The following is a 26234-nucleotide window of genomic DNA, read 5'->3' on the forward strand; positions in this document are numbered from 1 at the left end:
CTCAGAGGTACCCTGGTTAATGTCTAGTTATTTGTATGGCAAGCATTCAACTATAACAGAGTGCTCGAACAAAGTATGATCGTCAGTTTAGCAGATTAATAATATAATCACAATAGTGTTTCCCTGTTTTGGACTAGAAGTCTAATTAAACAAACACACTAAAGAAGGAAAAGAAAACTTACTTAAGACTTCAAGATTGCTTGAATATGTACACTTGAACTTTTATTGATATATGGAATGTTTACAGAGATGGTTGTTTACAAGAAAGTGATTACAAAGAAGTGTTTACAAGGATGCTATGAAGACTACGAATGCTTGAGTGTATGGTGTTTTCAGATATTGAGATATGTGTGTGGTATTCAGGTGTCTTCTGTATGGGAGGAAAAACTCCCTTATATACAAAAGCTGATTCCTAAACAACAAAATAATTTTTCAATATTTACAACTTTTTGATGGTGACAACACACTGTTTCTGAAAGCTGTCAGCACTGTTTCTGAAAGCTGTTGAAAGCCACGTGAATCCATATTGTCTTGGTTGCTGCAAAGTTTGCCACCTTATCTTTGGCATGCAAAATTTTTCTGAAATTGCTAAGCAATCTTGTATGGATGTGTGAAGGGCATGATTGGCATTTTTGCTAAGTTTTGTCCTGATGATTAAAGTGAAACTTTTGAGGGTGTTTTGGTTAGTTTTCCATTTATTTAAACGTTACAATTAGTGATATACATGCAAACGTACATTTTGTTTGGGCTGGATTAGTTACATATGGAGATGGGGGGAGGGTGTGGAATGTCAGGGAGAGGAAGGGAGAGGGAGGTCTACATCTCAGAGCCCAGCTCGAGTCCTTAGGTAAAACCCTATTGTTCCCTGTTTTTCTTTTCAGCATCTTACAAAACTATTTCTTTCTTCATATTCTCTTTATGTTTGGCTGAAAATTCTGAGTTGCCGACTCCCACTGTCTTCCTTCTCGACTTATTTGCCAAAATCTTTTCAGTTTCAGCAGCAGTGGCCACCACTCTTCCCCAAAGGTAAATTTCTCCTCTTTCTTAGATTCATAATCTTCAAAATCCTCCTCTACATCGTTTGATTTCTGCAATTTGGATTCCACAGAAACATGGACTTGCTTTTTTCTCTCTGCAGCGCTGCCCATTTTCCACCAAAATCACATCTTAAACTCTTCCAATTTCGAACACGAGATGTCCGGAGAAGGTCAGTACCCTCAGTCATACCCAATTTACCCAAATATAATTTTAATATCAGCGATGGGTTCGTGTTCTCTCGGAAATTTGCTCTGTTGCTTCCCGCTTTGTTTGACTGCATCTTTCTTTGTTTTAACTTTCATTTTTGTTTTGCTTTGTGTTCTCTCGCCGTCAAACGATGTTCTCTTTTTGTGAGGGTTGTCGTCCCAAAACGTTGTTGTCTTTCTGTGAGAGTTGTTGTCTAAAAAATTTCTAAATATTTCTCTCTCTGTGTATTGAGTCTAGGATTTGGGTCTATTTTGAAGGCATCTTCCTTTCTGTGAAGCTGAGGAGCAGATTCGTGAGATTGAGTATTCTTCTAAACCCCTCTTTTTCGTTGATGGGTTTTGTATATATGGGTGAATTTTTATATTTCATTCTTCAGTTTAACTCGTTTATTGTGATAGTGTTACATACATATAATATTGAATTTCGTGGAGTAGACTAATGCTTAGTATTTGATGCTGCTGTACCTTGAATTTGTTTCAAGTTCTTTTATATAAGATTACCCCTTATGAAGAAGTGAACTAAATAGGGTGATTCTTATATTTGTCAAGATTTGGTTCCCAAAATTAGTTTTACATGCAATAAGAATAATGCGGATTAAATTGTAGGTCCAAACGTCTCTTGAAGGAGATGTATATACCTAATGAATTTCTTAAACAATGAGTTGCTTAAACATGATTTGGATGGTAAACCTTCTGTTGATATACCAAGCTGCCCAGTTTTAGTGTTTGTTGATATAAAAGATGAAAAGCTTGGAGGACGACTCTTTAACGAATTTTGCTACCTTCTTAATAAAAAACAGGTATTTTCTCTCTATGTAATTGTCTCTCCTTGAAGAAAGACATTTTGAAATGATTATTTTAAAAAAGAAATCTGACCTGTATGATTGTAAACGCTTACCCTTCAACGTTTGGAGCCTCAGAAAAATTTATGAAGTTGAATAAGCGTTCTCGAGTATCTGTGGATGTGTGATATGAATTAGGTGGATGATACATTAATCCATACATTAGTGCTTGAAAGATTAGCTGCTGAAACAAGAATAACAAATGTTTTTTGCTTTGTTGTTTAGCTGTTAAAACACGTGTCTGGCCTGTAGGACATATATTTTGCCATCTTAACTTGAAGGGCAATATAAGTGTTAAATGCATGTTGCTTATGTTTCTCAGGAAACAGAGCATTTTTCGCAATCGTATCTTTTGTAATCAACTCGGTTGAATGTATATAAAAATCAAACTGCTTATCTTGCCGACACCTTTCACTCATCTATTCCTTTTGTTCGTTCATGATTATGTTGAATTTTTTTTTCAGGTTAAATGTCTTATTCATGTGGTTAAGGCTGGTGCATTCAAGTCCCGCAGCAACGCGCGGGCATTTTTGCTAGTTGCATCTAAATTGAGTGTCTAGATTGCCTACATACTCTTAGCGGGTTCAAACTGACTTAGTTCGAAAATGGATTTGGAATTTAATTTGTGTGGCTTCGTACCATTTGAGAATTTTGAACTTTGGAATTTGATGGGTATTTTGTATTAGCTATTTGCTAACTGAGAATTTTGAAATTTGGAATTTGATAGGTATTTTGTGTCAGCTATTTGCCATCTGACATATGCATTGTAATGCACCATTTTATATGACTTTGTATGAGTTTCCCACCAGTTATCAGCTAATTGGCATTTAGCTAACCTTAATTTTGAGTTTCGACGACAAGGCCAACTAATTTGGCTTGGATTTGTTAATGGGGATTCGGGTTTGAATATGAATCTCATTAACCACTTGGTAGCTTTTCTATGATTTGGATTGCTCTACTTCTTTGATTGACATGGCTTTATATTCGGAAGAAAACCCCCTGCTTCTCTTGGTCTGTGCTGCTGAACTTTTCTTCCTTTTCGATTTTTGTCACGGGGCTCCATGGTCGCACTAGTAACCCTCGCGCCATAGTCTTCGCTATAGCGCGAGCGGGAGACACGACGTCTCTGAAAGCAAGTCTGAAGTCCTGTTTACCTTTGAAGTCCCGCTAGCCCTTCTCTTCTTCGTTAACTTTTGAGAAAATGAAGACTTGTTTTGCTTGTCTTCTTTTGAAAATTATATTCCTTTTGTGACAATGGAGGCGATGGGGTTGCCCATATTTCTTCATTTTCTTTTTTTTCAGTATTAAATTCTTTCTTCCCCTTACTTTTGTTTTGTAGCTTCTGTCATTTGTCTCCATGCTTTTGTTTAAGCTTTACCCAATATTTGATCAAAATGATAACCATGTAAATGGCATTCAAGTTATCTGGAGGACCTTACACCTTTTTCTGGAGTATTATTCTTTGAAGAATGGAGCAGCAGCAGCGTGCCAAATTCTTGGAGACATGTTCTTCTATTTTTTATTCAACTTTCGCCAACAAGCTTCTGGGTAATTTCTCTAGGTTAAGGAAGAGAACGTGGGATCATCTCAAATGTCTCCTTCTTGCTGCCTTCTTTTTATTGTTGTTTGCTGGCGATGATAACAGTACAACTTCATCTAGGTATTGCTTAACCTTGGACGCTATGTTGAGAATGAATCTCACATCAATTGGAGGAGAGGCATTGCATCAGCTTATAAGTCAGTTGGTTTACTCCCATATTGCTAATTGGTTTTATAGTAGAATCTCACTTTTTTTTCATGGTATACAATGAGACCGGGTAACTTCAATCCACCTCACCAAATTGCCAATTTTCCCAGTCCTCTGCCTCCCGGGCCAAGGAAACATAATCAAATTCAACAAAACTCTCCTGCTCACTCAACTCGACACGAGATCCCACAGGCTCCTAATCAACAGTTCAACAAACAATCTCGCATTTGCCTCTGGTAAGTCGGCGTCTGATCATGGAGGAGGACAACTTTATGATCCATTCTCGCTCAGCAAGTCATTAGCAGGGAGGTAATCCGGGAAACATGTGGAAGCAAGAGAATGATCTATTTATTACTATGGTTATTTATTATACAAGCAACAATGCAGAAGGGGTATTCGACGATAAAACCTGAGGTGCAAGAGTAAAAACACTCTTTTACCCACTTGAGCAATAAGCCCCTTGCCTTTCCATTTCCTTGTTAATTGCCTAATTCTCGACACATTAAATTAAATGCACTACTCGCTCACAAGTCACAAATTGCTAAAATAAAATCAACTGGGATAGGAAAACGGTGATCCCATAAACATCCATCATAGGGAGGAATTACAAAAGTTCAGGTTTAAGTGGCCTCGTTAAAATCTTGATCGGAGAAAACCCAGTGGGAAAAACTCCAAACGTAGAAAAGAGTACCACATTTATATTACAAATCCGGAGAGCTCATACACTAGAGTTGCGAGCAGCGCGGGAGAAGAAACCTTGGCTTAGAAATAGGCATGGTTGTCTTTAGAGAATCGCTCTCAATGCAAACACAAAACCAGCCCTACTGTAGTTTGTCAGCCAAATCTCAAATGAATGCCTCTCAAAACAGTCACTCCTGAAACCCCAAAATCTTGAGGACACAAATAAAAAAAACACTTAAAACATTTTACCAACTTGAGGAATATTGTGGATTACTTTAATTACGAGAATAAAGACGATTAACAATACTATTGAAAAGATGATACCTGGACCTGGAGACTAGGATCGAATCGACCATCAGCTTCGCATCATCTTAAAATCTCTCTACGCTATGTAAGGGATGTGGGATATTTTGTGCCAGTAGCGTCCTTTTCCTCGTTCGCATCTCTCTTTTAGCACAGGACACCTAGAGATGAGAAGTTGTGTAAGTGAAGGAGGAAGACCCTCTTCTGGAATGGATGCTAGTCGAAAACAACTGGAGAGATGTAGAGATTGAAGAGACGTTAGGGATTGAAAGCCTTTGCTGCTCAGTTTCATCAGATTCGGGAAACCACAAATTAATAGTCCAATGAGAGATTTGGGGAGGAGTGTCTCCGTCTGGACCACGTCGGGTGGAAACGATACCATATCCGGGTCATTGCCGTAGATCCATAATTTTCTAAGAGAGGTGAGTCTGTGCAATCCCCACTCCAACTCCCACAATGACTTACAGCTCTTGACTTTCGAAATTGTAAGTGATGTGAGGTTGGCGGGAAAGAAGCAACTCAAACCTTCACGGTAGTCAATGGTCAATTCCTCAAGAGAGTTGAGATTGCGCATGGCTTCGGGTAACACCTCCAATTTGTCGCAATCGGTTATCTTGATCTCTCTCAGGTTGGAGGCTTTTCTCCCCCCACTTAGTCTGGGGATAGAAACAAGACTTCCACAGTAATAAATATCCAACGTTTGAAGATTGATGAGGTGGTATAAGCCATCTAGTAAGTATTTCAGATTTTGGCACTTCCAGATCCTTATATATTCAAGACACTGATTAGTATTGTAGTGGGAGAACCCGTCCTGTACAATTAACTCCAGCTGTAAACAATCGTATATCTCAAGGTGTTTAAGTGTCCTAAGAAGCTGGCCGCTCAATGATAACGACGTCAGAGATTGACATTCCTGGATTTTCAAGTACTCAAGGCAAATGTGAGAAGACAACAGAGAAGAACCAACAACCTCCTCATCTACTAGTGATTTCAAACTTTTACAGTCACTTATCTGTATTCTTCTGAGATTTTGGGGAACCTGAAATTTTGCCAAATATATCAACGAATGACACTCTGTAATCTTGATGTCTTTAAGAGAAGGTGGCAGACCAACATCCTCAAAAGAAACCAGACGTGGACATTTGTGTATGCAAAGCTGTTGAAGAGACGACAACTGATTTAACCCTTTTGGTAGCTTCAAAATATTTTCGCACTTCTTTAACTCCAGACATTCAAGCTTGCACTCCAATATTTGCAATTGCAGCAACTCCTCTGCTTCTTTTCCCAATTCTTCAACTAGAGGAGAGTTGTCTTCAATTTCCAAACGGCCAAGAGAAGTCAACTGTTGCAATAATCTACCCTCGTTCTTCAATGAAGACATCAGCTCCTCACATCCATTAATCTTCAAATCTCTAACCTTGGTTAATCCCTTCTGGAACAATTCCCCTGTTTGCAGAGACATGAGCTCCGAAATGTTTGAAAGGCACAAGGACTCTAACAACTCAAACTCAACCTTAGCAGCTGTATGCACCAACACTTTACAACAGTCAATGTTTAAATGACGAAGTTGTTTGTGGTTGGCAATTGAAACCACTAATTCTTCACATTTAACAATTCCAAGCTTTGCTAAAGAATTGAGGTTCTCTGGCAACTTACCCCCCAGTTTTGAACATTTTTTTACAAAGAGCGTTTTCAGGCAAGGGAAAACACCATTTCCACGATCCAATTGGAAAGGAAGCCATTCCTTCCAATGTTGCATATCCACAAACTCAAGAGTCTCTAATAGCGGAAAAGGCGAGATGCACTCTCCATAAAACTCAGCACCAACACTTTCCACTGCATTCATTCCTCTAATATAAAGTTCTTTGAGCTGAGGCAATTGTCCAAGAGGTGGCAACGATAAACAATTGTTACATTCCTCTAACCGCACAAGCACCATATTAGAGAACAAAGAAACTGCAACCCATGATGAAAATTCCTTTCCGGCATAACTCTTGATGGTGAGCTCCTTGAGCTTTGTATGAGGCTGTAACATGTCAAGCACAGCAGATTCCGTTTCTCTTGTGTTGCTTGAATGAGACCATTCTAGGACCAATGAATCAAGCCTCTCCTTGCATTTTAAGTTGGCCCTCCGAGCATCCTCGACATCAATCACATTCTCCAATCTTGAGATGCACAATGTCCCGCGGAGATGCAATAGGAACTCTATCTCCCTTATCCTTGATCCATCACTACCACCACTGACCACAAAATTAGACAATGATTGGAGATTCACCATTCTACCCAGTTGTGGAGGCATTCCTCCCAACGAATATGCATCCAAGTTGTTTAGATGGCGCAAATTAATTAGATTACTCATCTTCGCAGGCAATGACTTCAATTTAGAACAACCTTCCAATATCAATGTTTGCAAGCTGTAAAGAGTGCTTGTTGATTCAGGCAAACTGGTTATATCTGTGTAGGAAAGGTCAAGATACTGTAACAACCTCAAATCACCAATTGAGTTTGGCAGCTCAGTTATTTTGTAGCCATTCAAAGAGAGCACTCGTAAGTATTGCAACTGTGGTAGTAACTCAAAAATAACCTTATGAGACAAATATTTACTCCACCACCTGGAATCTGAAAGCGATAGTGGCAGGAATGTTCGCAAACGTTCAACTTTAGGAAAGTCCTCAAATCTGGTAACTCCATCAAATTGACCAGCAATGAAAGACGAATGGCGAGCCCTTCGAAAGCAGGTGCGTTGCAAGTTATCACCTTGCTTATCTTCCAACCTAGAACATATTTCTCCTGCTGCCCATTGTGCTAAATCATTAACGAGGTCATGCATTACAAATCGTGAATTGTTTTTGCTTGATTCTTGAAACAACGACCTTGATAATAGCTCTCGAAAGTAGTCACGGCCCAAATCCTCCATTTGTTTATTGTCTTCAGGTTTTTGTTGAATCAAACCCTCTGCCATCCACAAAAGGACGAGTTGCTTCTCCCTAAATTCATAGTCGTTTGGAAGTATTGAGCAATAGGCAAAACACCTCTTCAAATTTGATGGAAGATAGTGATAGCTCAACTTTAGTACGGGGAGAATGTCACTCTTATCTGCTATATTCCACAATTTGTTGTTCAATATTTCTTCCCACTCATCTTTTTCTTTGCAACGTAAAAGGCCACCGAGAGTCCTTGCAGCAAATGGTAATCCACGACATTTTTCGACAATTTTTCTTCGAATTAACTCATAATTTACTGGTTTTCCATCGTTAAGTTCCCCGAATGCATGTCGCTCAAATATTTCCAAACAATCATCATCTCTCATGCACTTCAAATTATGGACTCCAGCGGCTCCCATAAACTTGGCAACATTCACATCACGGGTTGTCACAAGTATCTTACTTCCTCCAGCTCCGACGCCAAAAGGGGATTGAAGTCTTGTCCAGAGATCGTATAGATCATAGTCACCTTTGTTCCAAATATCATCTAAAACGATTAAAAACTTTTTTCCTCTTAACTGCTCACTCAAATCATGCTGCATTTTACTAAACTCCTCGACTTGAACGGGTCGGGATGTGATTGATTCAAGAATTGCCTTTGTCACTCGCACAACATCGAAGTCATCAGACACAGATACCCACACCTTTGGCTCAAACTCCTTCATGGCATCATCTTTGTGGTTGAATACAAGTTGAGCAAGTGTCGTCTTCCCGACTCCGGGCATCCCAACTATAGCAACTACACCAAAATTGACAGTACCTGCATGCTTGTATTTTCTTGACAACAATTCGATAATCTCCCCTTTGTCATCATCTCTTCCAACAACAAGCTTTTCATCTAACACGCCTGCACTTTGTAAACTTCGTGATTCCTTAGCAGACGTCCCAGTATCTTTCAAGCCAAACTTTTCTTTCCGTTCAGATATGTCTTGCAACCGCTCCATAATCTTCTTCATTTCGGAGTTCATATCAAACCTCAATTTAACTTTATAAAATGATCTCCGTATCTTGTTGCTTGTGTTGGCTTGTTCACGTCCCTCTATCATGCGCTTCAACATTTGTGTGGCAAATTTGTCCAACGTGTCTTCGATATCATAAGCCAAATCTCTGAGATCATCGAGCCACAGTTTTACAGCACCCTCAGTCAGTTGCCTTTCCTCGGCATCACTCACCACCACTCCGATTGTAGATAACGTGGTCCTCAACTTCTCCAGCTTCCTTCTGACGCCCCGGAAGTTTCCAAAGTAGTTGAGAATCTCGCGAGGGGTCAACCTGTCGAGCAGCAACTGTAGAAACGCCGCAAGAAAAATCTCTCCCAGTGCCATATTAAGCGTGAACTGACCTCCAAGCAATCAAAGAAACGGCGAACCGTTCTTGAGCGATATTGAGGTGCAGAACTCAACGAAAGGAAGAGTAACAGTCAAAGCCTAGTTCCTTGCAAATTTGGAAGCTTGATCTCTTGAGACTCAGAAATATTCACAACTGCACAAATTAAAATGATAAGAACTAATTGTTGATGCCTGCGCAATCATATACAAATTTATAGTAAATGTGAAATAATCAATGGACTCCTAGTAAGCATATCTAGAGGTGCCAATTTGAGACTTGGGATGGCAACATGGCGGATTCAGATCAAGGTTGCCTACATCATAAGTTTGATAACCGTCCCGCCACTATGTATACAGTCCCTGTTACGTTTTATGGAAATATTCTTTTCCTTAATATATACAAAATAATCTAACAACTTGATATTGTATGTCTAAAGCACAATAAAACACACCATATAATGGCGCTTTACAGCAATGTCGGAAAACAATCATACTTATGGATTCGATCTCCACCGATCCCCTCCCCCTAACAACTAGCAATTTTACCGACAACACTATCATTTGTCAAAAAAAAAAACGTCATATAATATTACTCAGTAACAAAGTACAAAAAAAACACCATATAAATTTGAAAGACCGGGAAAAAGAAAAGCTCAATATTGCAAAAATCATATAATAGTATATATTATTTTCATAAATTTTGCCATATTGAACGGAAAAATGGGTCAGTTTTGGGATTACCCGTAACTGTAGGGATCCTTGCAATCCTGCGTTTCAAGACTCGAAACTTGCTCGAATATTGGACATGATCTGTAGCCAGGAAGTCTGTCAGGTCATGACGGCACTTGTTTGCATGGATCAGTTTGCACTTACGATCAACAAATTCAGGGTGAATGATGGAATAATTAAGGCAGGCTGAAAATTGCACAAATTGTATAGCTGGTTATTGATGAAATAATTAAGTATACAAACTTGAAGAAAAATGAAATAATTAATCTATAAATAATGGATTTGGCATATATAGTTGCAAGAGGAACTTACTGCATTCAAGTTTTCAGATGATGATGAAGATGAAGATGAAGATGAAAGGACTTGTTTCCATAGATCATATGTGAAAATCAACAGATCTAGACGACTTTAGAGCTCTTCAATGCTACGATAATTAGGCGTTGACTTGGAAGACTAACAAGTCTTCGTCTTTCTGCCTAAAACAGTCTTGGATTCCTCTTTTTTCTCTTATCTTTAATTTTCGTGGGGTCATATTGTTTTGTCGTTTTTAATTGCTTTCTTATCTCCCAGGTCCTTTTATATTTTTAGAAAAAGATTCTCTCCGGATTTTTTTTTTTAGAGATTCGAATAATTAATCAATCATGTCCGTCGTAAGTTATTTATATACAATTTAAAATTTAATTTAAATTTTTTTGTGACCATATGATATATGATAAACAAACATGATTAATTGATCTTCTAGATCTCTACAAAGAGAATCTTTTTCCATATTTTTTTTAGAACTTTAACGAAAAGCTTCCGGTACTATTTACTTCAACGAAAAATCACATTTTTACACTAAAAAATCAATCATAATACTATTCACTTTATCTTTTATTTTATCCTTATTATTAAGACTCAAAATTTTTAACTCTTTTTTATTAGTTTTCCTTTTTTTTTTTTTATCGTTTCCTCCCTTTGTACGAGAGATTTCGGGAGATGTGTACCAAACATGGAACTTCGGATGGAAGGGTGACTATTTGTAAACAACTAAGCTATATTCTCTTGGAACACTGATTATATTAATTTTGTGGGATGTGTTAGAGAAATCATATTTTAAACTATATTTATAAATTAAATGATGTATCATCAATAAAAAAAAATAAGTACGTTAGTCAATATTTAAGTAATAATCAAATCATCAACATTTACATAATTTGGTTTACAAAATTTTATTTAAAAATTTGGCTTTCCTAACATTATCCTATTTTGTGAGGGTGTTTGGTTCAATTTTTTGTCGGCCATTGTAAACAATGTAGGGACAATCAATTTAAAACGGTAAAAGACTGAAACAACCCAAGGGCTCTATACACCAGATTTACCAAAGTTATCGTGGATTATGCTTTTACCATCTTGTAGTTATACTACTTAATAAGTCATAGAGCTATATTATATTAGATCAATTGAATTAATAATTTTTCATGGTCATAGGGTATTTGTATGATGACCCATGTGGTAAAAAAAATTAGAAATTAAACTCCTGTTACTAAGACCGTCAACAAATTTAGCTCAAAAATAGAACTTACTAGCAGGAATGCCCGCGCTCTGCCGTGGGATTTGAAACCGTCTCTACCATCAACCAAAATAATTCTATAATTTAAACCATCCAAACTTGTTTAACATAGTTTTTTGTCTATCATTATATATTTCCTCTCACAATTTTTATGGAATAAAAATCTAAACATTAAAAAATTTAAACAAAATTTTGCAAATAATCTTGCATTTAAGCACGTTCAAAACCAGTGGCTCTTTCAATTTTTTTCTAAACAAAGAAAAGGAAAAGTGTTCATCACTGATATTGTGCATCCAATGTACTGGTTTCTTGTCCACCTTCTCCTCCTAACCCTTTTATCAATAACCCATCTCATTATGTTCCTCAGAGACTCGAAACCCAATTCCAGCGGTCCATTTAACACCTCCTAATATCAATTCCTAACAAAATAAATACAAACGCAAAATCAGCAGCGCTTTCAAATATTTTAAAGGGAAAGTGGGAAAATATTATCAAGAAAGATGCAAACGAAGTATATTCATCACTGATATTGAAGAGAAAACGAAGTGTATTAGTATATTCATCTTTCCCCATTCCTTGTAAAGTTGAGGAATTTTTTCTTAACATCTGAACGAAAAGTAAAATAACGCTAATACACTCAATTACAGCACACATAAGCTCGTGAACAAATTATCATTTCCAAACTGCCATGAGAGTTTACTAATCATAAATCTATGTAGAAGTTGAAATTCAATCCAAAATAAACATTAGGCACATCATCAAAAAACCAGCAGCACAACTACCCTATTGAAAAATGCTTATTTCACAAAACATTTAATGAGTATTTTACTTCAGAAATTTCTGCAAACCACAATTGAACACACCAATCTCTATATAATTCAGGAACCAATCAAAGCAGCTGAATACACATGGTAAAATAAATGTTGCAGTTTGATTTTGTATTCTATAAACTTTACATTAACGAAATACATTTAGGGATTAGTACTACAATGACATTGCTCCAACATCAATTACAAATCTTTTGAGAACAAATAAACAGAGTAGTGAGAGCTCGTACCCGAAGTGAGGCATATGATCACCCCTCCTCAAGTTCCCAAGAGTAACTGAATGGCGGGGCAGCCCCTACAGAATGTTTTTTAATCGATTCGGTAGTTAACACTGGTCAAATGCACAATACATATCTTAGAAACTATTGTCAGTTAACTTCTAAAGAAGTTAGAGCAAAAATTACCTCCAATCTTTGTTTCTCTTGTACTTTGGTATTGTGGGGTTGACTTGTAAACGGTAATAGAACTCATGTAAGCTGAATAATAAAAAGCCTTTTTTTAGTTAACTAAAAAGCACTTGTAAACGGAGTGAGATATCTGGTAACCAAAAAATGAATCTTGGAAAGCAGACATAAACAAACTTCAATCACAATTACTTTAATACATTTGGATATCGAGGAAAATTAGATTTATTCAATTTCGATATAAAGAAAATTAATTAATGCAGGTACAACATTTGTGCCTCAATGACATGAGAAGTACTCAAAACAAACATTGTTTTCTTTTTGTCTTTAGGCAATCTCTGCAAATCGCAATGAGTTCTCTAACTCATATACATTGATAATCATATTAACTAATTAACTTGCTAACCCCTCCTGTTAATTTCACACTTATGCTCCAAACAGATTTTGTAACTAATATCCCAAAAAGGGAGGAAAAAGGGAATAAAAAAACCTTTGTATGGTATACTGCAGTGTTATCTGTGTAAGCGTAGTTAAGCCCTGAAAGGCCAACAACCTCCTTGTATACTTGGAAACCTCTTGCAGATTTTATGGCTCCAGAAGAAAATAGATCATGCAACATTAATATCATTAAGACTAAAGTATTTTTCTGAAGTGAATACACATGAAAAGTATCAAAAAGAGAGAAAGGAGAAAAAATTAAATAAATAAGAACTGCACACCTGTCCTATAATTTGGCCAGACAGGCATTTTGCTACCGAGGCAAAATTCTCAATAGCCCAAGCATCAGCCTATCAGATGAAGAAATATTCATAAGGGAAAAAGTAAGCTTAAACAGGATTTCATATATATGAACTCACTCTTAAATTACTTGTCCTATTACCAAATAGCTATTGGAAATGGTTTGAGTTATAAAACCTGACTCTAAACAGGCCTGATTCTTATCAAATAGCTCTTGAAAATTTGATATGCAAAAACTGAAACAAAGAAATAGATCCCAATCTCATCCCACAACGAACAATGAACCAAAGTTACATGAACAAAAACAATGTCAACATTTCAAGCTGTGCAAAACTAAACTCATTTAGGAAAGCACAAAGTCATACATCCAATCATGTCTCATTCAAAATTCCAATACTCGATTCTAAAGAATAAAGGAAGCAATAGCACTCAAAATCAATAATTGTAAAGAATACTGAGGGCAATAGCATTCAAAATCAATAGTTCGCAAGTCTCCAACCAGCATAGCAAAATGCAAAGAGAGCAAGTCTCCAACTCTCCAACCAACGTAACAAAATGTCAAAAATCAAAATGCTTTATGGCATTAGTACAACATAAAGTTCAAAATATTAGCAATAAATTTAAAAATGCCTTATCTAATATCATTGAGGGCATAAGTTGGAAGATAAGACAAAAAACAAAAAGGGGTTGATGCAGGCAATATAAAAAGCATAAGAAAGGAAAGATACCCAAAATCCATCACAAATCATAGTGAAAATTTGTGTTATAGCAACCTTAAATTCAAAAATTTCTCTAGTTTTCCATGTTTTCTCATCAAACAAACAACAAATTCATATAAAATCAGAAAAGTAAAATTACTAGTAGCAGCGTGCTCCGGGGCTCGTATGACGGCGTTCCTCCACCAGCAACGGCGTCGAGATTGTTTTCTGAGGCAAGGATTACACAGGAAGTCCGTAAAATTCATGGACATCTGCAAGAAAACAAAACCACTGAAAGTCAGAGATTTCCAAAACCGAAAAGAAATGAGAGAGAGAGAGAGAGAGATTGGAGTACCGTAAGTGTATAAACATATTGGGAAAAAATTGCACGGCAATTACTACAATCTGAATAAAAATTCCACTGTTTATTACACAGTGCTTTGGAATTGTGTAAGTAGAGAAAGAATTGGAGTTCTTACAGAGTGTTGTCGAACTGAATATCAGCTTCGAGCACCTTGAGAGATTAATTGAAGGACTTCGTTTAACATTTATCAAATGTTAGTAAATTCTGTAACGTACATGGAAAAATCCAGAAAATTAGAGACGAACAAAAATAAGTGAATCAGACGACTGTAATTTTGAAATATCATCTATTTGCTAATACGACATTTTTCCATCAAAATGACATAAACCCCAAAGAAAAAATGGAAATTGGGAACGACCCATAATCTGAAAATTTACAAAAATTAACAGAAACGGATGAAATATGAGAGAAAGAATTGGAGTTCTTACAAAGTGTTGATGAACTTTCAGAGAAAGAATTTTATCGTTTTTACTCTTTTCTCATCCCTCCCATCAAAAATCCTAAACACTCATTCACTCCACCCACCTCAAATCCTATCTCTCTGAATATAGCAAAAATATACGACCCTTTCTCTCTCTGTAATCTGAAGAAAAATCTGATCAAAATTTATAAAGTTGGTTTTTGGTTTTGTAAAAGTGTGGACAGTTAGAAGGGAATTTGTAGAGAGAAGAAGGGTAACCTTTTCAGTAGATGGGAAGCAAAGCCATATATGTAACTCGGTTCGTTCAGAACCAACGATCATCCACACAAAACTTTGACTTACACAAAAACCGATTCAAAAAACCAAAACAGATACCCAAAATTATAACCAAACAATCAAAACCCACAATAAAAAAATCATATAACAATGCTTTCACAGAAAAATCTCTAAAAAACCCCACAAACCCCAAAAAAAAATCATGCAAAAATCTCACCACAGGGTAAGTCTAAAAATGTCAATTTTCATGCCACAAAATTGTGATACATTACAATCTAAAATCACACATACACATATCATACATACACATACATCAGAGGGGAGGAAGCAGATAATTTCAACAAACGCGACGGAATTCCTTACCTGGGAAAGGTTTGGCCCGATGATGTGTACACCCAGACTTTGCACATCCAGAAAGTGAAAAATATTGCGCCAATGAGATGCAAATATTTCAAGAAACCTACCAAGGAAATCAGACCATGCATGTGTTAGGTTTATCATTTGTCTGTCAAAATGCGCAGCAGAGACCAAAATCAAATAGATCGGTGTGTTTTACCTCTGGACTTTCCAGTTTCCAGACCGATTTGCAGTGGTGGACTGCAAACGAAGTTGCAGGCCTCCTTGATTTTCTTTTGCTTAACGGGAGAAAAGGAGGCTCTGGGTTTGTTGGGGAGATGATCGAAGCCTATAATTTTGAAAACAAGGATAGACGAAGCTCTCGAGTTACAGAAATGGAGGGCAGGTTTGTGTGGTTTTGGAAGGACTTGGATTGTCTGCCCTCCCATTTCGGTGGCCTCTCGTGCTCTCCTGTTTTGTGTGGTCACGATTAAGACACGTCAACATTTTATATTATTTTTTTATTAAAAAAAAAAAAAAATAGTAATATAAAATATTGACGTGGTTTAACCGTGATCACATAAATAGAAGGGTACGAAAAAGACACCGAAATGGAAGGGCAGCCAATCCAAGTCCGTTTTGGAAAGCAAGAGTCGATGCTATTACAGAGATGGGCTCAGTTTTCGGGTTCTGACTGCCAGAAAGGGAAAAATGAAGGTCGGGTGTGTTTCTGTCTCTCTCTCCCATCCCTTTCAATCTCTCAATCACTGAGACCAACCCTTGATTTGAGGAGAAAAAATCAACCCTAACCCCACTTTTTGGCAGCCTCACTCCTCTCTCTCTCTCATTTCCCCTCCCTGCCATCCCACGCCTATCTCCCTGAAAACCCTCCACACCACAGCCACACACACAGTGACATAAATGTAAATAATGCAAAATCGAGGGCCTATTTTAGAATTATACTAGTAAAACCGTAAATATATCGAAATATGTTTAGAGACAAAATTACCCTCCTACCTTTTGATAATTACCCTCCAACCAGCCCCATTTGGTTGTGGCATTGTAGTAAATAACGTGAAATCGAGTAGCAAAGGTCCTCAATTTTAGAATAGATAACTAGCAGGAATGCCCGCGCTTTGCTGCGGGTATCAACCCATGTATAATATTCATAGGAAAATTAACTACAAGTGCTACAGCAATACAATCACATTCTTAAATGTATCAATTCAGATAACGCGCATTTTACATGAGTAACGCTCACAAAACCACACATTTAGACAATCATCTCCAAATGAAAGAAAAAGCAAGAGATAGGTGAATTGATACATAAAATAAGCAGTTCAATTTACATTGCTACTCTATTAAGTCGACATCGAGAGCCAATATACAATCGAAATTACTTTAAAGAATGTTTACGTTGACAAAAGTTGCAATGACATTCTATAGTTACACCTTTAAACCTTTAAAGAAAAGACATTCTATAGTTACAAAACCGCTATGAATGAATATACCTCAAAAAGTCAAAGCCCCAAGTGTTCCCTTCGAGTATCCAAATTTCTGAAATTCACAAACATAGAAAATCCATCACCACTAATCCTGTAACAGTAACTAACTTCGAAATTTTCCCTAAATATTAAAGACCACTCACTCCAGACACAAACTATCTAAACCCTAAACCTTACATATACACACATCTACATGTACATACACACACACGCACACAGATGCATGCATACATACATATATACATGTACATACACACACATCATGCATACATACATATACATGTACATACACACACACGCACACAGATGCATGCATACATACATATATACATGTACATACACACACATCATGCATACATACATATACATGTACATACACACACAAATGCAGGCATACATACATACGCATGTATGTACAGAAACAGATGCATATATACAGATGTATGCATGCACATACACACACAGATGCATACATACATATATACATGCACACAGATATACATATATTTATATAGATGCCTATACATATATCTAGACATATACTTCAGTATATACTGATACATATACTTGCACATACATTTATACACATGCACACATATAAACTGCACTTTTCGGCAAATGGGAGTGTTTCACACTTGTAAAAATGTGTAGTTAGTTAAAGAGTTTTTTACATGTACACAGACATACATATAGATGTACACACTCTAAAAACATGTTTAGTTAAAGGGTTCCAATTCAAATCACAAAACAAAAACTTATTGAAAAAAAAAAAGTTTTTAATGCTAATCACCAAAAAATGGTAGCAACTTAACAACAACTAACAACACTCTAAAATTCATTGGCAAAAGATAATCACATACATTTATAAAATTCATTAGCAAAAGATAAACACATACGGAAAATGAAACCTAGATTAATCCGCAAACAGTTAAAGGAGCAATGTTTTTTAACGGTTTTTGAAAGAACCCTAATTAATCACATCATTGTCCAATAATAAACACCAAATGAAAAACGTTTTGCACAAACCACACAAAAATATTTTGGACAACACAAATAAGTAAGCCACAAACAGTTATTGAATGAAACCTGTAATGCAAAATCCCGAATTGGCGGTACGTTTCCTGCAATCCATAAAAAGAAAAGAACAATTAGTTTTCTTGTTCTCAAACAATCGAAATAAAAACATCGCATTCAAATTGGTCAAAGGGTTTTACACATTAATTACCAATTCAAATCACAGAACAAAAACTTCTTAAAAAAAAAAAAAAAAAAAAACTTTTTAACACTAATTACCAAAAAATGGCAGCAACTTAACAACAACTAACAACAGTCTAAACATAAGCTAACAATAAGGTCAAATGGTTTATTATAGGCATAAATATTTGCACACACACACATATATGCACATACACAAACACAGAGGCACAAATACAAATAATTTAAAACAGAGCTCAATTTAAAAATGGCATTCTTTTAAGAAAATCACATATTGTAAATCAGTCTGTTGTGTTTACTGATTTTGTTCCAATTCAAATCACAGAATAAAAACTTCTTTAATTTTTTTTTAATACTAATTACCAAAAAATGGCAACAACTAACAGTCTAAACAGAAGCTAACAATACACTCAAAGGGTTTATTACAGCCATAAATATTGTAATCAAACACGAATGGCAAAGCTCCGATGAAAAAATTGAAAACGCAAAAAAAAGTGTAGGAACGAACCTTGCAAAAATGTTCAGACAGAGAGGAACCGAGAATGAGAAGAAAAACTCAAAAGCAACCAAGTATATAGAGACCCCAAAAATCCCCAAATTGATTAAAAAAAAAAACAGAAGCCTAACCTAACCAAACATGGAAAAAAGATTTGCAAAATTTTTTTTTGACCTTTCAATCACCACATGCACGCAACCATAAATGCAAGAAACAATATAAAAAAGTAAAAATTTGGTACAAAATGTAAGTTGAAACAGAGCTTATCTGACGATGTAACAGAGAATGAGCAGTGATCCCGACCCCCCTCTCTCTCTCTCTCTCTCTCTATCTCTCTCTCTGTCTCTCTATGACGGCATAGGTTGAACAAAGAAGAACGAAATAATGGGGAACAACCTAACCCCAATCCCTCTAAAACCCTAAGAACGAAATGACGACTCCACCCTCTAACTTGTAATCCTCATTATGCGATCTGAAGCACAGATGGGCAGTCATCCCGACCCCAACCTCTACCATCTCGCTCTCTCTTTATCTGTCTCTATCTCTCTGTCTCTCTGTCACGGCTAGGTTGAAGAAAGAAGAAGGAAATGATGGGAACAACCTAACCCCAATCCCTCTGAAACCCTAAGAACGAAATGACGACTTCACCCCTCTAACTTGTAATCCTGATGGTGCGATCTGAAGCCCAGATGGGCAGTCTCGTCATTTAGACTCCCAAAGGGCCGGCCTCACACCAACAAATGAGAAAGCCCAAGGAAAGTATCATGAGAAGCCCAAAACAACTCAGCCCTAATACCAACACAAATGAGATGGGTTTCTTGTAAATAAGGTGAAATTGGATGGCAAACTTGTGACTGTAGCTAAGCTACAGTCAATTCATTCCTCAATTTTAGAATAGATAATGTGGGCTCTTTTATACAAGAGTTGGAATTCGGGTAAGGAACTTCCCATCATGTAATTCTACTTAAACAAGATTTTATCACCAAAATTTTAGTATTCATATGCGATTAGGTTTACTGATTGTAGCATGAATAATATAGTAATACATTATCCTTTCACGTGCAAATATTATTTAAATCAATCTCTGCAATCCTTAGATTTTATTCTCGATAAAAGTGAATTCAAATCAAATTATTATGGATAATTCCTTGTAAGGTTCAACTCACTTCTCCACTCTTAATGTAAATAATATTATATATATATATAATTAAATACTTAAAACCCTTTAACCTTTTAGTGTCATTTTAAATTAGTCTCAACCTTTTTAAATATTCCAAACAAGTATCAAACTTATTGAAAATGTCACATTCGTCAAGTCTCAGTTAATTTTTCGTTATACGTACACATGAATAATAATAATAATAACTTCAAAAAAAGACATGAAGATGAAAAAAAAAATTCATGAATAAAATGGAAAACAAAATTGAAGATCGAGAAATTTAGAATGATATTAAAAAATTTGAGGGTTTTAGGTAATTAATCCTTAAAAAAAAGACACTAAATACAAGTGTGCAACTCTAATATAGTCTTACAGTAATTTGAGTGGAACAAACACCATGTGTCCGTGTTTCAAGTTAAATTACTCATATGGAGTCTTAACTATCTAGGTTTCAGCACGTAGAATCACAATTATAATCATAATATCTCTAATCTACAAGTGCCATGTCAAAGAAATTGTCTGAAATGGAAATTTCATGTATCCCATAATTTCATACTTTCACAACGTATTTGAATTGAATTAATTAGCTTTCTCATCTACCACTCTTTATCTGCAGAGAAGGTCCATAGTAGCAGAAATAGTCCTTCAAATTGATCTTCACCGTCAAGATTGTGGATGCAAATTTTCTCCTCTTCGATCTTGGACGATTTTGCACCTACAAAACAACTAGCACCTTAGGTTAAGGCCAAGAGCCTCACGCGCCCACGATGAATGGGAGGGGCTTTGGCCGAAGAACCTCCGATGCCAAAGTTAGAATTTTAGAGAGAAATAGTGTTTAGAGTATTTGTGATTTTTTGTGAGAGAGTTGGAATGAATTTTTGGTGAGAATATGTGTTTATTTATAGAGTTAGGGTTTGCCCTATTTGAATAATAGTAGTCAGCCATAGGGTTTTTGTGGGGGTTAATTTCATGTTTAATTTGCCAATTTATTGGCTAATTAAATATGAAAATAATAAATGGGTGGTTATAAAAATGAATGATTATTTTAATAAGGAAAATGGGAAAGATGAGGATGTTATGGAATGTTTGAAATAAATGGCTAATTGAATAAGGAAAAAATGAGGTAAAAACATATATGAAATAGGTTTTGAATTGTTACCCATTTTGGGTACTCCTGACTTGGTTGATGGATGATTCTCCACTGCTCGCGTGTAGGAGACCCGGTATGCCTCCAGGGTATTTTTGTCCTATTTTGTCCAAAAATCCACGTGTCGCCTAGTGAATATTTTTGGCTCCACAAATGCCCCCACACCTGTTGGGCTGCTCGTAGGAAATGGCAGCAGGTGTAGAGATCTTCTTGCTTTAGGAAACGTAGGATTGCTTCTTATTTTGATGTTGATTCTCTCTTTAATTGGAAATTAGGCCCTTCTAGGAAAGGGAAATAAACTTCTCTCAAAGCCTATTTAAGTCCACCTTAAGTGGGTTATTAAATCAACTTTGGAGAGCAATTTATTCTACCCCACAAGAGAGAGAAAGTTAGAGGATATTTGTTCCCCCTCCTCTAGCAATCTTCTACATCTTGCCCATGCAAAGGACCGTCTTTCGTTGATTTCTTCATCTTCTCCGTGCTGCACCGATGTAAGAAAAATTTAATTTTTCTTGTCTTCTTCTTGGATTAGTGCTATTGCGGGGCAGCCGTCGGGGTGGTGCAGTACGTCGGCTGGCAGGGGCCAGGAGTTGGCTCGGCATGGGCCGAGGAGATGTCGTGGCAGGGACCACTGCTTGGGCAGACTTGGCTTGGCTTGAGCCAAGGGCAGCTTGTGCGGCTGGGGTCGCGGATTGTGGCGCTGGGGCGCAGTGCTAGGCGAGCCGCATGGCTAATGTCCTTTGGGCTCTTGGACTTGACTCGGGCCAGGCTGGCGATTGAGAGAAATGAGGAGATTGCGGGTCTCATGGACTGCTGGAATGTTGGGCATGCAGGCCTTCTGCCTGCTGGAATGCTGGGTTGAGCTCCCCTGCTGAGTACCATGAATGTCGTTGGCTGCTTAGTCTTCTTTGCAGAAAGAAAGGTGGGCTGCTCCAGAAAGATGAGGTAAAGAGGATCAAGGCGGATGCATTGGCTCGTTTGATCGCTGTCGTGGAGCTTACTATGAATGAAGATGGAAAGAAGAGATCTTCCCCGCCTGCTCATGAGATGCCTAGTTAAAAAAAAATTGAAGACTTCTTCTGCTGCTCATGAGGGTCCGCTTGCTACCGAAAGGTATGTGATTGACATGACTTCTTCTAATGGGAAGAAAAATAAGGCTGCTAGATCTGAGCATGTGGCGTCTTCCATGTTGAGAATGGCTAGTACAATTTTGGATAAGATTGCTCAGCGTAAAAGTTTTATCATGCCCCCAGTGCCGAAGTCTGTACCAGGACGTTCTTTGGGAGCCAAGTCCGGTTCACCTTTGTAGAGACTTGCTATTATGAAGAGTGGTAAGGTGGACTCTGCTGCTAAAGTGGCGCCAAAGCCTGCTCCATTTGCTGCTGAGATTGATTCGCCTCAGATTGAAGATCTTAAGCTTGCAATTTCTGAGCTTCGTTTCGTTACTTATGCTAAGAAGGTAGTGGATGAGCTGCAGCGCGTCCATGTTAGTCTGCTTAAGAAGAATGAGCAGCTGAAGGGTGAGAATGATGGGCTTGAGGTTTTAAGACCTTCTCCATTTCTTCGGAAGACTTGCTTGCTTTTACTTTTAAGGCTTCCATTGGTGAAGTAGTTGGAGAAGTTAGTGCCCAGACTGGGGCAGCCAGGGGTGAAGCGTCGGATGATGCCGCTGCTAAGAGCCTTACGGCTGTTGAAAGTGTGGCGACCGAGTAGTTGTGGGATGTCCAAGCTGCTGTAGTGTAGTATTTTAGGTAGCCTTTAGGATTTTCTTTGTTTTTCCTTGTAGCTTTTGTTTTGCTTGAACTCCTTCGGCCTTTGCTAGTTGTTTATAAACATGTTTTCCTTCGTTTTTCTTCATCTTCACTTCTTTTGTTCATGCCCTAACCTTTAGACTTGATAGACCAGTGGCAGGCATGCTACTTTTTTATAAGCAGACAAACTTGCGTAGCCTATGCAGCCGTAGGTGTTGGTGTAGAACTTTGCAAAGTTGTTAGCCATAGGGTTGGCAGCCGGATGCCTTACTTACAGAAGCAGACAAGTCCGCGTAACCACTAGGCTGTTAACCTTGACTTTCTTCAATTCCGTAGGTTGCGTAGCAAGTATCACAACACTTTAGGACTTGGTGTAGGTTGTTCCGCGCTTGGCAGAGGTGAAGCTTATCGACTACGTAGCATGTCGGCAGTGGATAAAACTTCGTATATGCGCGCTAGCTTGTTTAACCTTTCACAAGAATGTGCGGTTGTATAAGTCTAGTGCGGCTTCACTGCTCGAAGGGCAAGCCGTAGGCAGTCTTCCGGAATCCGTAGGCTACCTTAGTGCACTCGGTAACAGCTTTAGGATTCCAGGGCAGCCGTCCATCGGATGTACTGCGTAATGTGCCATCTCCGTCTCTAGGGCCCGGTTCCCCACGGATTAGGCCAAAAGACCCAAAATCCTTCAGTTAGCTAAGCCTTGAAAAAGACCATTGCGGCTACTTCTAGGAATCCCGGCGCAAGCCATCGTGCATCTAGTTATACTAGGGCAGCCAGGCTCATCCACGTCTGGATATTCGGAGTGTAAAGTTTATCCTCCCGTCTTGGAGAGCTGACCCATATGGGTGTCGGAGAATTGGTTTACCCTCTCGCACTGGAGAGCATGGTTGGTCCCTCGGGGGGCGCAATTCCTGCGATGAGTCCCTAAGAAGGGCGCAGTCTTCTTTTGAAGTGCAGGAGTGATTAGTTGTTGTAAGCATGCAGCCAAGCTAAGTTGTGATTACTTCTAAATTCCTCATTGAAAAACGAGTGAAACGAACGAGAACTTTAGCTGTAAGGTAGGAACTGCATAACAACTGGATAGTCCTCAGCTTGTGAGGTGGTGCCCGTCGAGCTTATTGAGTCTTCGGGTTTTGATGTAGCGGGAGGTCACACATGGTACTTCTTCATATTGTAGGCCATCCATTTCTTTTCAATCTTTTTGCCGCTTCATGGTGGTGAGGGTGTAATTACTCTTGCCCCCTACTTTGCTGATCTTGTACGGACCTTCCCAGATGGGATCCATCTTTTTGGAGCCTTCTCTGCCGGCAGTGATGAAGGTTTTTCTGCGTCGTTGGCATGCAAATGCCAGAAGTCTCCATCGGGTGGAGTAGGCGCAGCTAGAGTGTGCTCAGCTACTTTTGAGGCATCGTTGGGCCGCTCTGTTGCGTCACCTAGGCTCGGCGTGAAGACGCAGTAGGGAGCTGTGGAGATGAGGCCATGTCATACGCAACAGGAGATGCTCAACTGCTGGTATTGGGCCACTCTAGAGTTGAATCATTGAGCAAGGGTCGGCTAGGGCCGTGTGATGCGCAGCAAGAAATGGTACTCAACTGCCGGTATATGTTGCTCCTATGTAGAATCTTTTAGGGTGACGAGGACAAAACTTGCTTTCGAGTGTGTCCTTCCAGTGTTGCGTTCGTCAGAAAACTTTACATCCGCCAGGGTCTACGCCTTTATCGTCGCGCGTCTGGATTGGGCAGAATAGTACGTCATTAGGATGATTGCATGCGTTTGAAAGTAAAACTTGTGCTTCTGGGTTGCAACAACTATCGCCAAAGTTAGCTTTTGAATTTTTAATAACATCGAGGAGAGCTTTTGAACTGTAGAATACAGGTAACTGTGGAATACAGGTAGTCGGGCCCCCATCTCTTCTCGCATGATGGTAGAGCTTATTGCTACTTTAGATACCGTCAAACATGCGAATAAGTCCTCCGCTGCTTCTAGGGAGGTGATGTCGGGTACTTCTTCAAGTCCTTGAATATGCATTGGCAAGCCTCATCCCAAAGTGCATGCTTCTCTGCTAAAGCAAAAGAGTCTGCCAGAGTTAGATCTTCTTTCATGTTCAATTTTCCGAATAGCGGGTGGTCTGCTGGAAGTCCTTTTTGGAAGGCTGCTCTAGCTATCGAGTCGTTGCATCCGACTATTTTTGCCTTCTCTACTTTGAACCTCCTCACATAGTCGCGAAGTGACTCATTTGGGTTATTCTTGACGTTGAACAAATGATCAGATTTCTTTTTGATCAAGCGATAGGATGAATATTCTTTGGTGAAAACCAAAGAAAGTTCGTAGAAATTCCGGATGGATTGTGGCGGCAGGGTGTAGAACCAATCTTGCGCCTCGCCTTGTAGAGTGGTGGCGAATATCTTGCACATAAGCTCATCATTGTTTCGATAAAGGATCATTGCGCTTCGGTAGCGCTTTAAGTGTCTCTCCGGGTCTTCATCCCCTTTGAAAAATGTGAAATGTGGCATGCTGAACTCTCGTGGAGGCTCTGCCTGCTCGATCTCGTCCGTGAAGGGTGACCTGCTTATGTTGGTCATGTTCCGTCGTAGTGCCTCGTCGGTGACCTCGTTGCGTTGGAAATCATGCAATCGTTTGGTCAAGAGTCTCTCTACTTCTTCCTGAATTTGCCTTTGTTGGGGTAGTGGAGCTCTCGGCTGCCCCCAGCCATGACTTGCTGGTCTAGGCTGCTCTTCCATGTGTTTAGCTCGTCTACGTCGCAGATGCAGTGCATGTGGTGCGTTTCTAGCAGGCGAGCGAGTTCTTCGCAGGCTGCTGGTTGAACTTGAGCTGGATTGAGTGACTGCTTCTCTCCGTCCGTCGTGCTGTCTACTCTGATGTGAGGTGGATGATGCTTCTTGTGGGCTTAGCCGCGAATGAACACTTTGTCCGGAAGGTTGCTCATGTTGACTATCGGAGTGTGACCCCAACCGTGAATGTATGCTCATCCGTGGGCCTAGTCGAGAGTACACGCTCCTCCGCGCGCTAAGACGGGAGTATACGCTATTTCGGGGGCCCAATCGGGAATGTACACTGCCTGAACGTTCAGCTCGTGGCTGGTCGAATGGCTGCTTGCTGGGACGCTGCTGGAAAGGTTCGTCTGCCCTTGTCCTACTTCGGGATACCTCGTCCGGGGCACGTTGGATCCCGATGCGTTGCAAAAGTTGATTCACCAAAGTTGTCTGTTGTGCAAGGGCGCTCGTCAACTCTATGACTTGTCGAGACAAATGTTGTTCGCCATTTGGATTGGAAGAGCTTGGAAGGAATGCGCCTCCTTGGGCAGTGGAAATGTGGTAGACTCCAGGCGCGAGATTTGAGTTGGGAAATGTCAAATCCGCGAAAAAAATGTGGTGAGAATGCCCCCGGCTCGATGGTAGGTCCGGATGGTTGAGATAGTCTTGGGCCGACTTGGGCTACTTGGAAAGCCACGGGAGCAGGCTGGGCC

The 26234-nt window shown here is 38.8% G+C and overlaps 2 protein-coding genes and 1 long non-coding RNA gene across 5 annotated transcripts; 1 reads left to right on the forward strand and 2 right to left on the reverse strand.

Annotated features, from left to right (window-relative positions):
* Window positions 1-249: 249 nt before the first annotated feature.
* On the forward strand, window positions 250-2927 carry LOC103422617 (uncharacterized). The gene is made up of 5 exons (XM_070807838.1): window positions 250-326; window positions 717-847; window positions 993-1026; window positions 1139-1207; window positions 2551-2927. Exons 1-5 carry the CDS (start codon window positions 250-252, stop codon window positions 2621-2623), a joined length of 384 nt encoding a protein of 127 aa, XP_070663939.1. The 3' UTR covers window positions 2624-2927.
* A 1468-nt stretch (window positions 2928-4395) lies between these two features.
* On the reverse strand, window positions 4396-10341 carry LOC103412867 (putative disease resistance RPP13-like protein 1). Its single transcript, XM_029087966.2, has 4 exons — window positions 10171-10341; window positions 9871-10044; window positions 4839-9283; window positions 4396-4723 (listed from the first exon to the last, which is right to left on the reverse strand). The coding sequence occupies exon 3, from the start codon at window positions 9124-9126 to the stop codon at window positions 4897-4899; it is 4230 nt and encodes a 1409-aa protein (XP_028943799.1). The 5' UTR covers window positions 9127-9283; window positions 9871-10044; window positions 10171-10341; the 3' UTR covers window positions 4396-4723; window positions 4839-4896.
* Window positions 10342-11467: 1126 nt separating this feature from the next.
* LOC114819437 (uncharacterized) lies at window positions 11468-15984 on the reverse strand. 3 transcript variants are annotated; one of them, XR_003766514.2, is made up of 9 exons: window positions 15695-15984; window positions 15502-15598; window positions 14557-14645; window positions 14238-14349; window positions 13361-13429; window positions 13132-13232; window positions 12642-12713; window positions 12468-12568; window positions 11468-11829 (listed from the first exon to the last, which is right to left on the reverse strand). It is a non-coding gene; the product is annotated as an uncharacterized lncRNA (long non-coding RNA). The 3 variants fall into 3 exon arrangements; XR_003766513.2 differs by having other exon boundaries at window positions 12468-12532; window positions 15695-15979; XR_003766515.2 differs by lacking the exon at window positions 13132-13232 and having other exon boundaries at window positions 12468-12532; window positions 15695-15978.
* Between the last annotated feature and the right edge of the window lie 10250 nt (window positions 15985-26234).

Source organism: Malus domestica, chromosome 11 (genome assembly GCF_042453785.1).
Source record: "Malus domestica chromosome 11, GDT2T_hap1".
NCBI classification, from domain to species: Eukaryota; Viridiplantae; Streptophyta; class Magnoliopsida; order Rosales; family Rosaceae; genus Malus; species Malus domestica.

Bases quoted from the DNA above. Each gene is read 5' to 3' on its own strand.
- LOC103422617 (XM_070807838.1), top strand. From the start codon at position 250: ATGGTTGTTTACAAGAAAGTGATTACAAAGAAGTGTTTACAAGGATGC. The intron at 1,027-1,138 runs GTAAATTTCTCC...TTCTCTCTGCAG, and splicing joins GCCACCACTCTTCCCCAAAG to CGCTGCCCATTTTCCACCAA. The intron at 1,208-2,550 runs GTCAGTACCCTC...TTTTTTTTTCAG, and splicing joins ACACGAGATGTCCGGAGAAG to GTTAAATGTCTTATTCATGT.
- LOC103412867 (XM_029087966.2), bottom strand. From the start codon at position 9,126: ATGGCACTGGGAGAGATTTTTCTTGCGGCGTTTCTACAGTTGCTGCTC.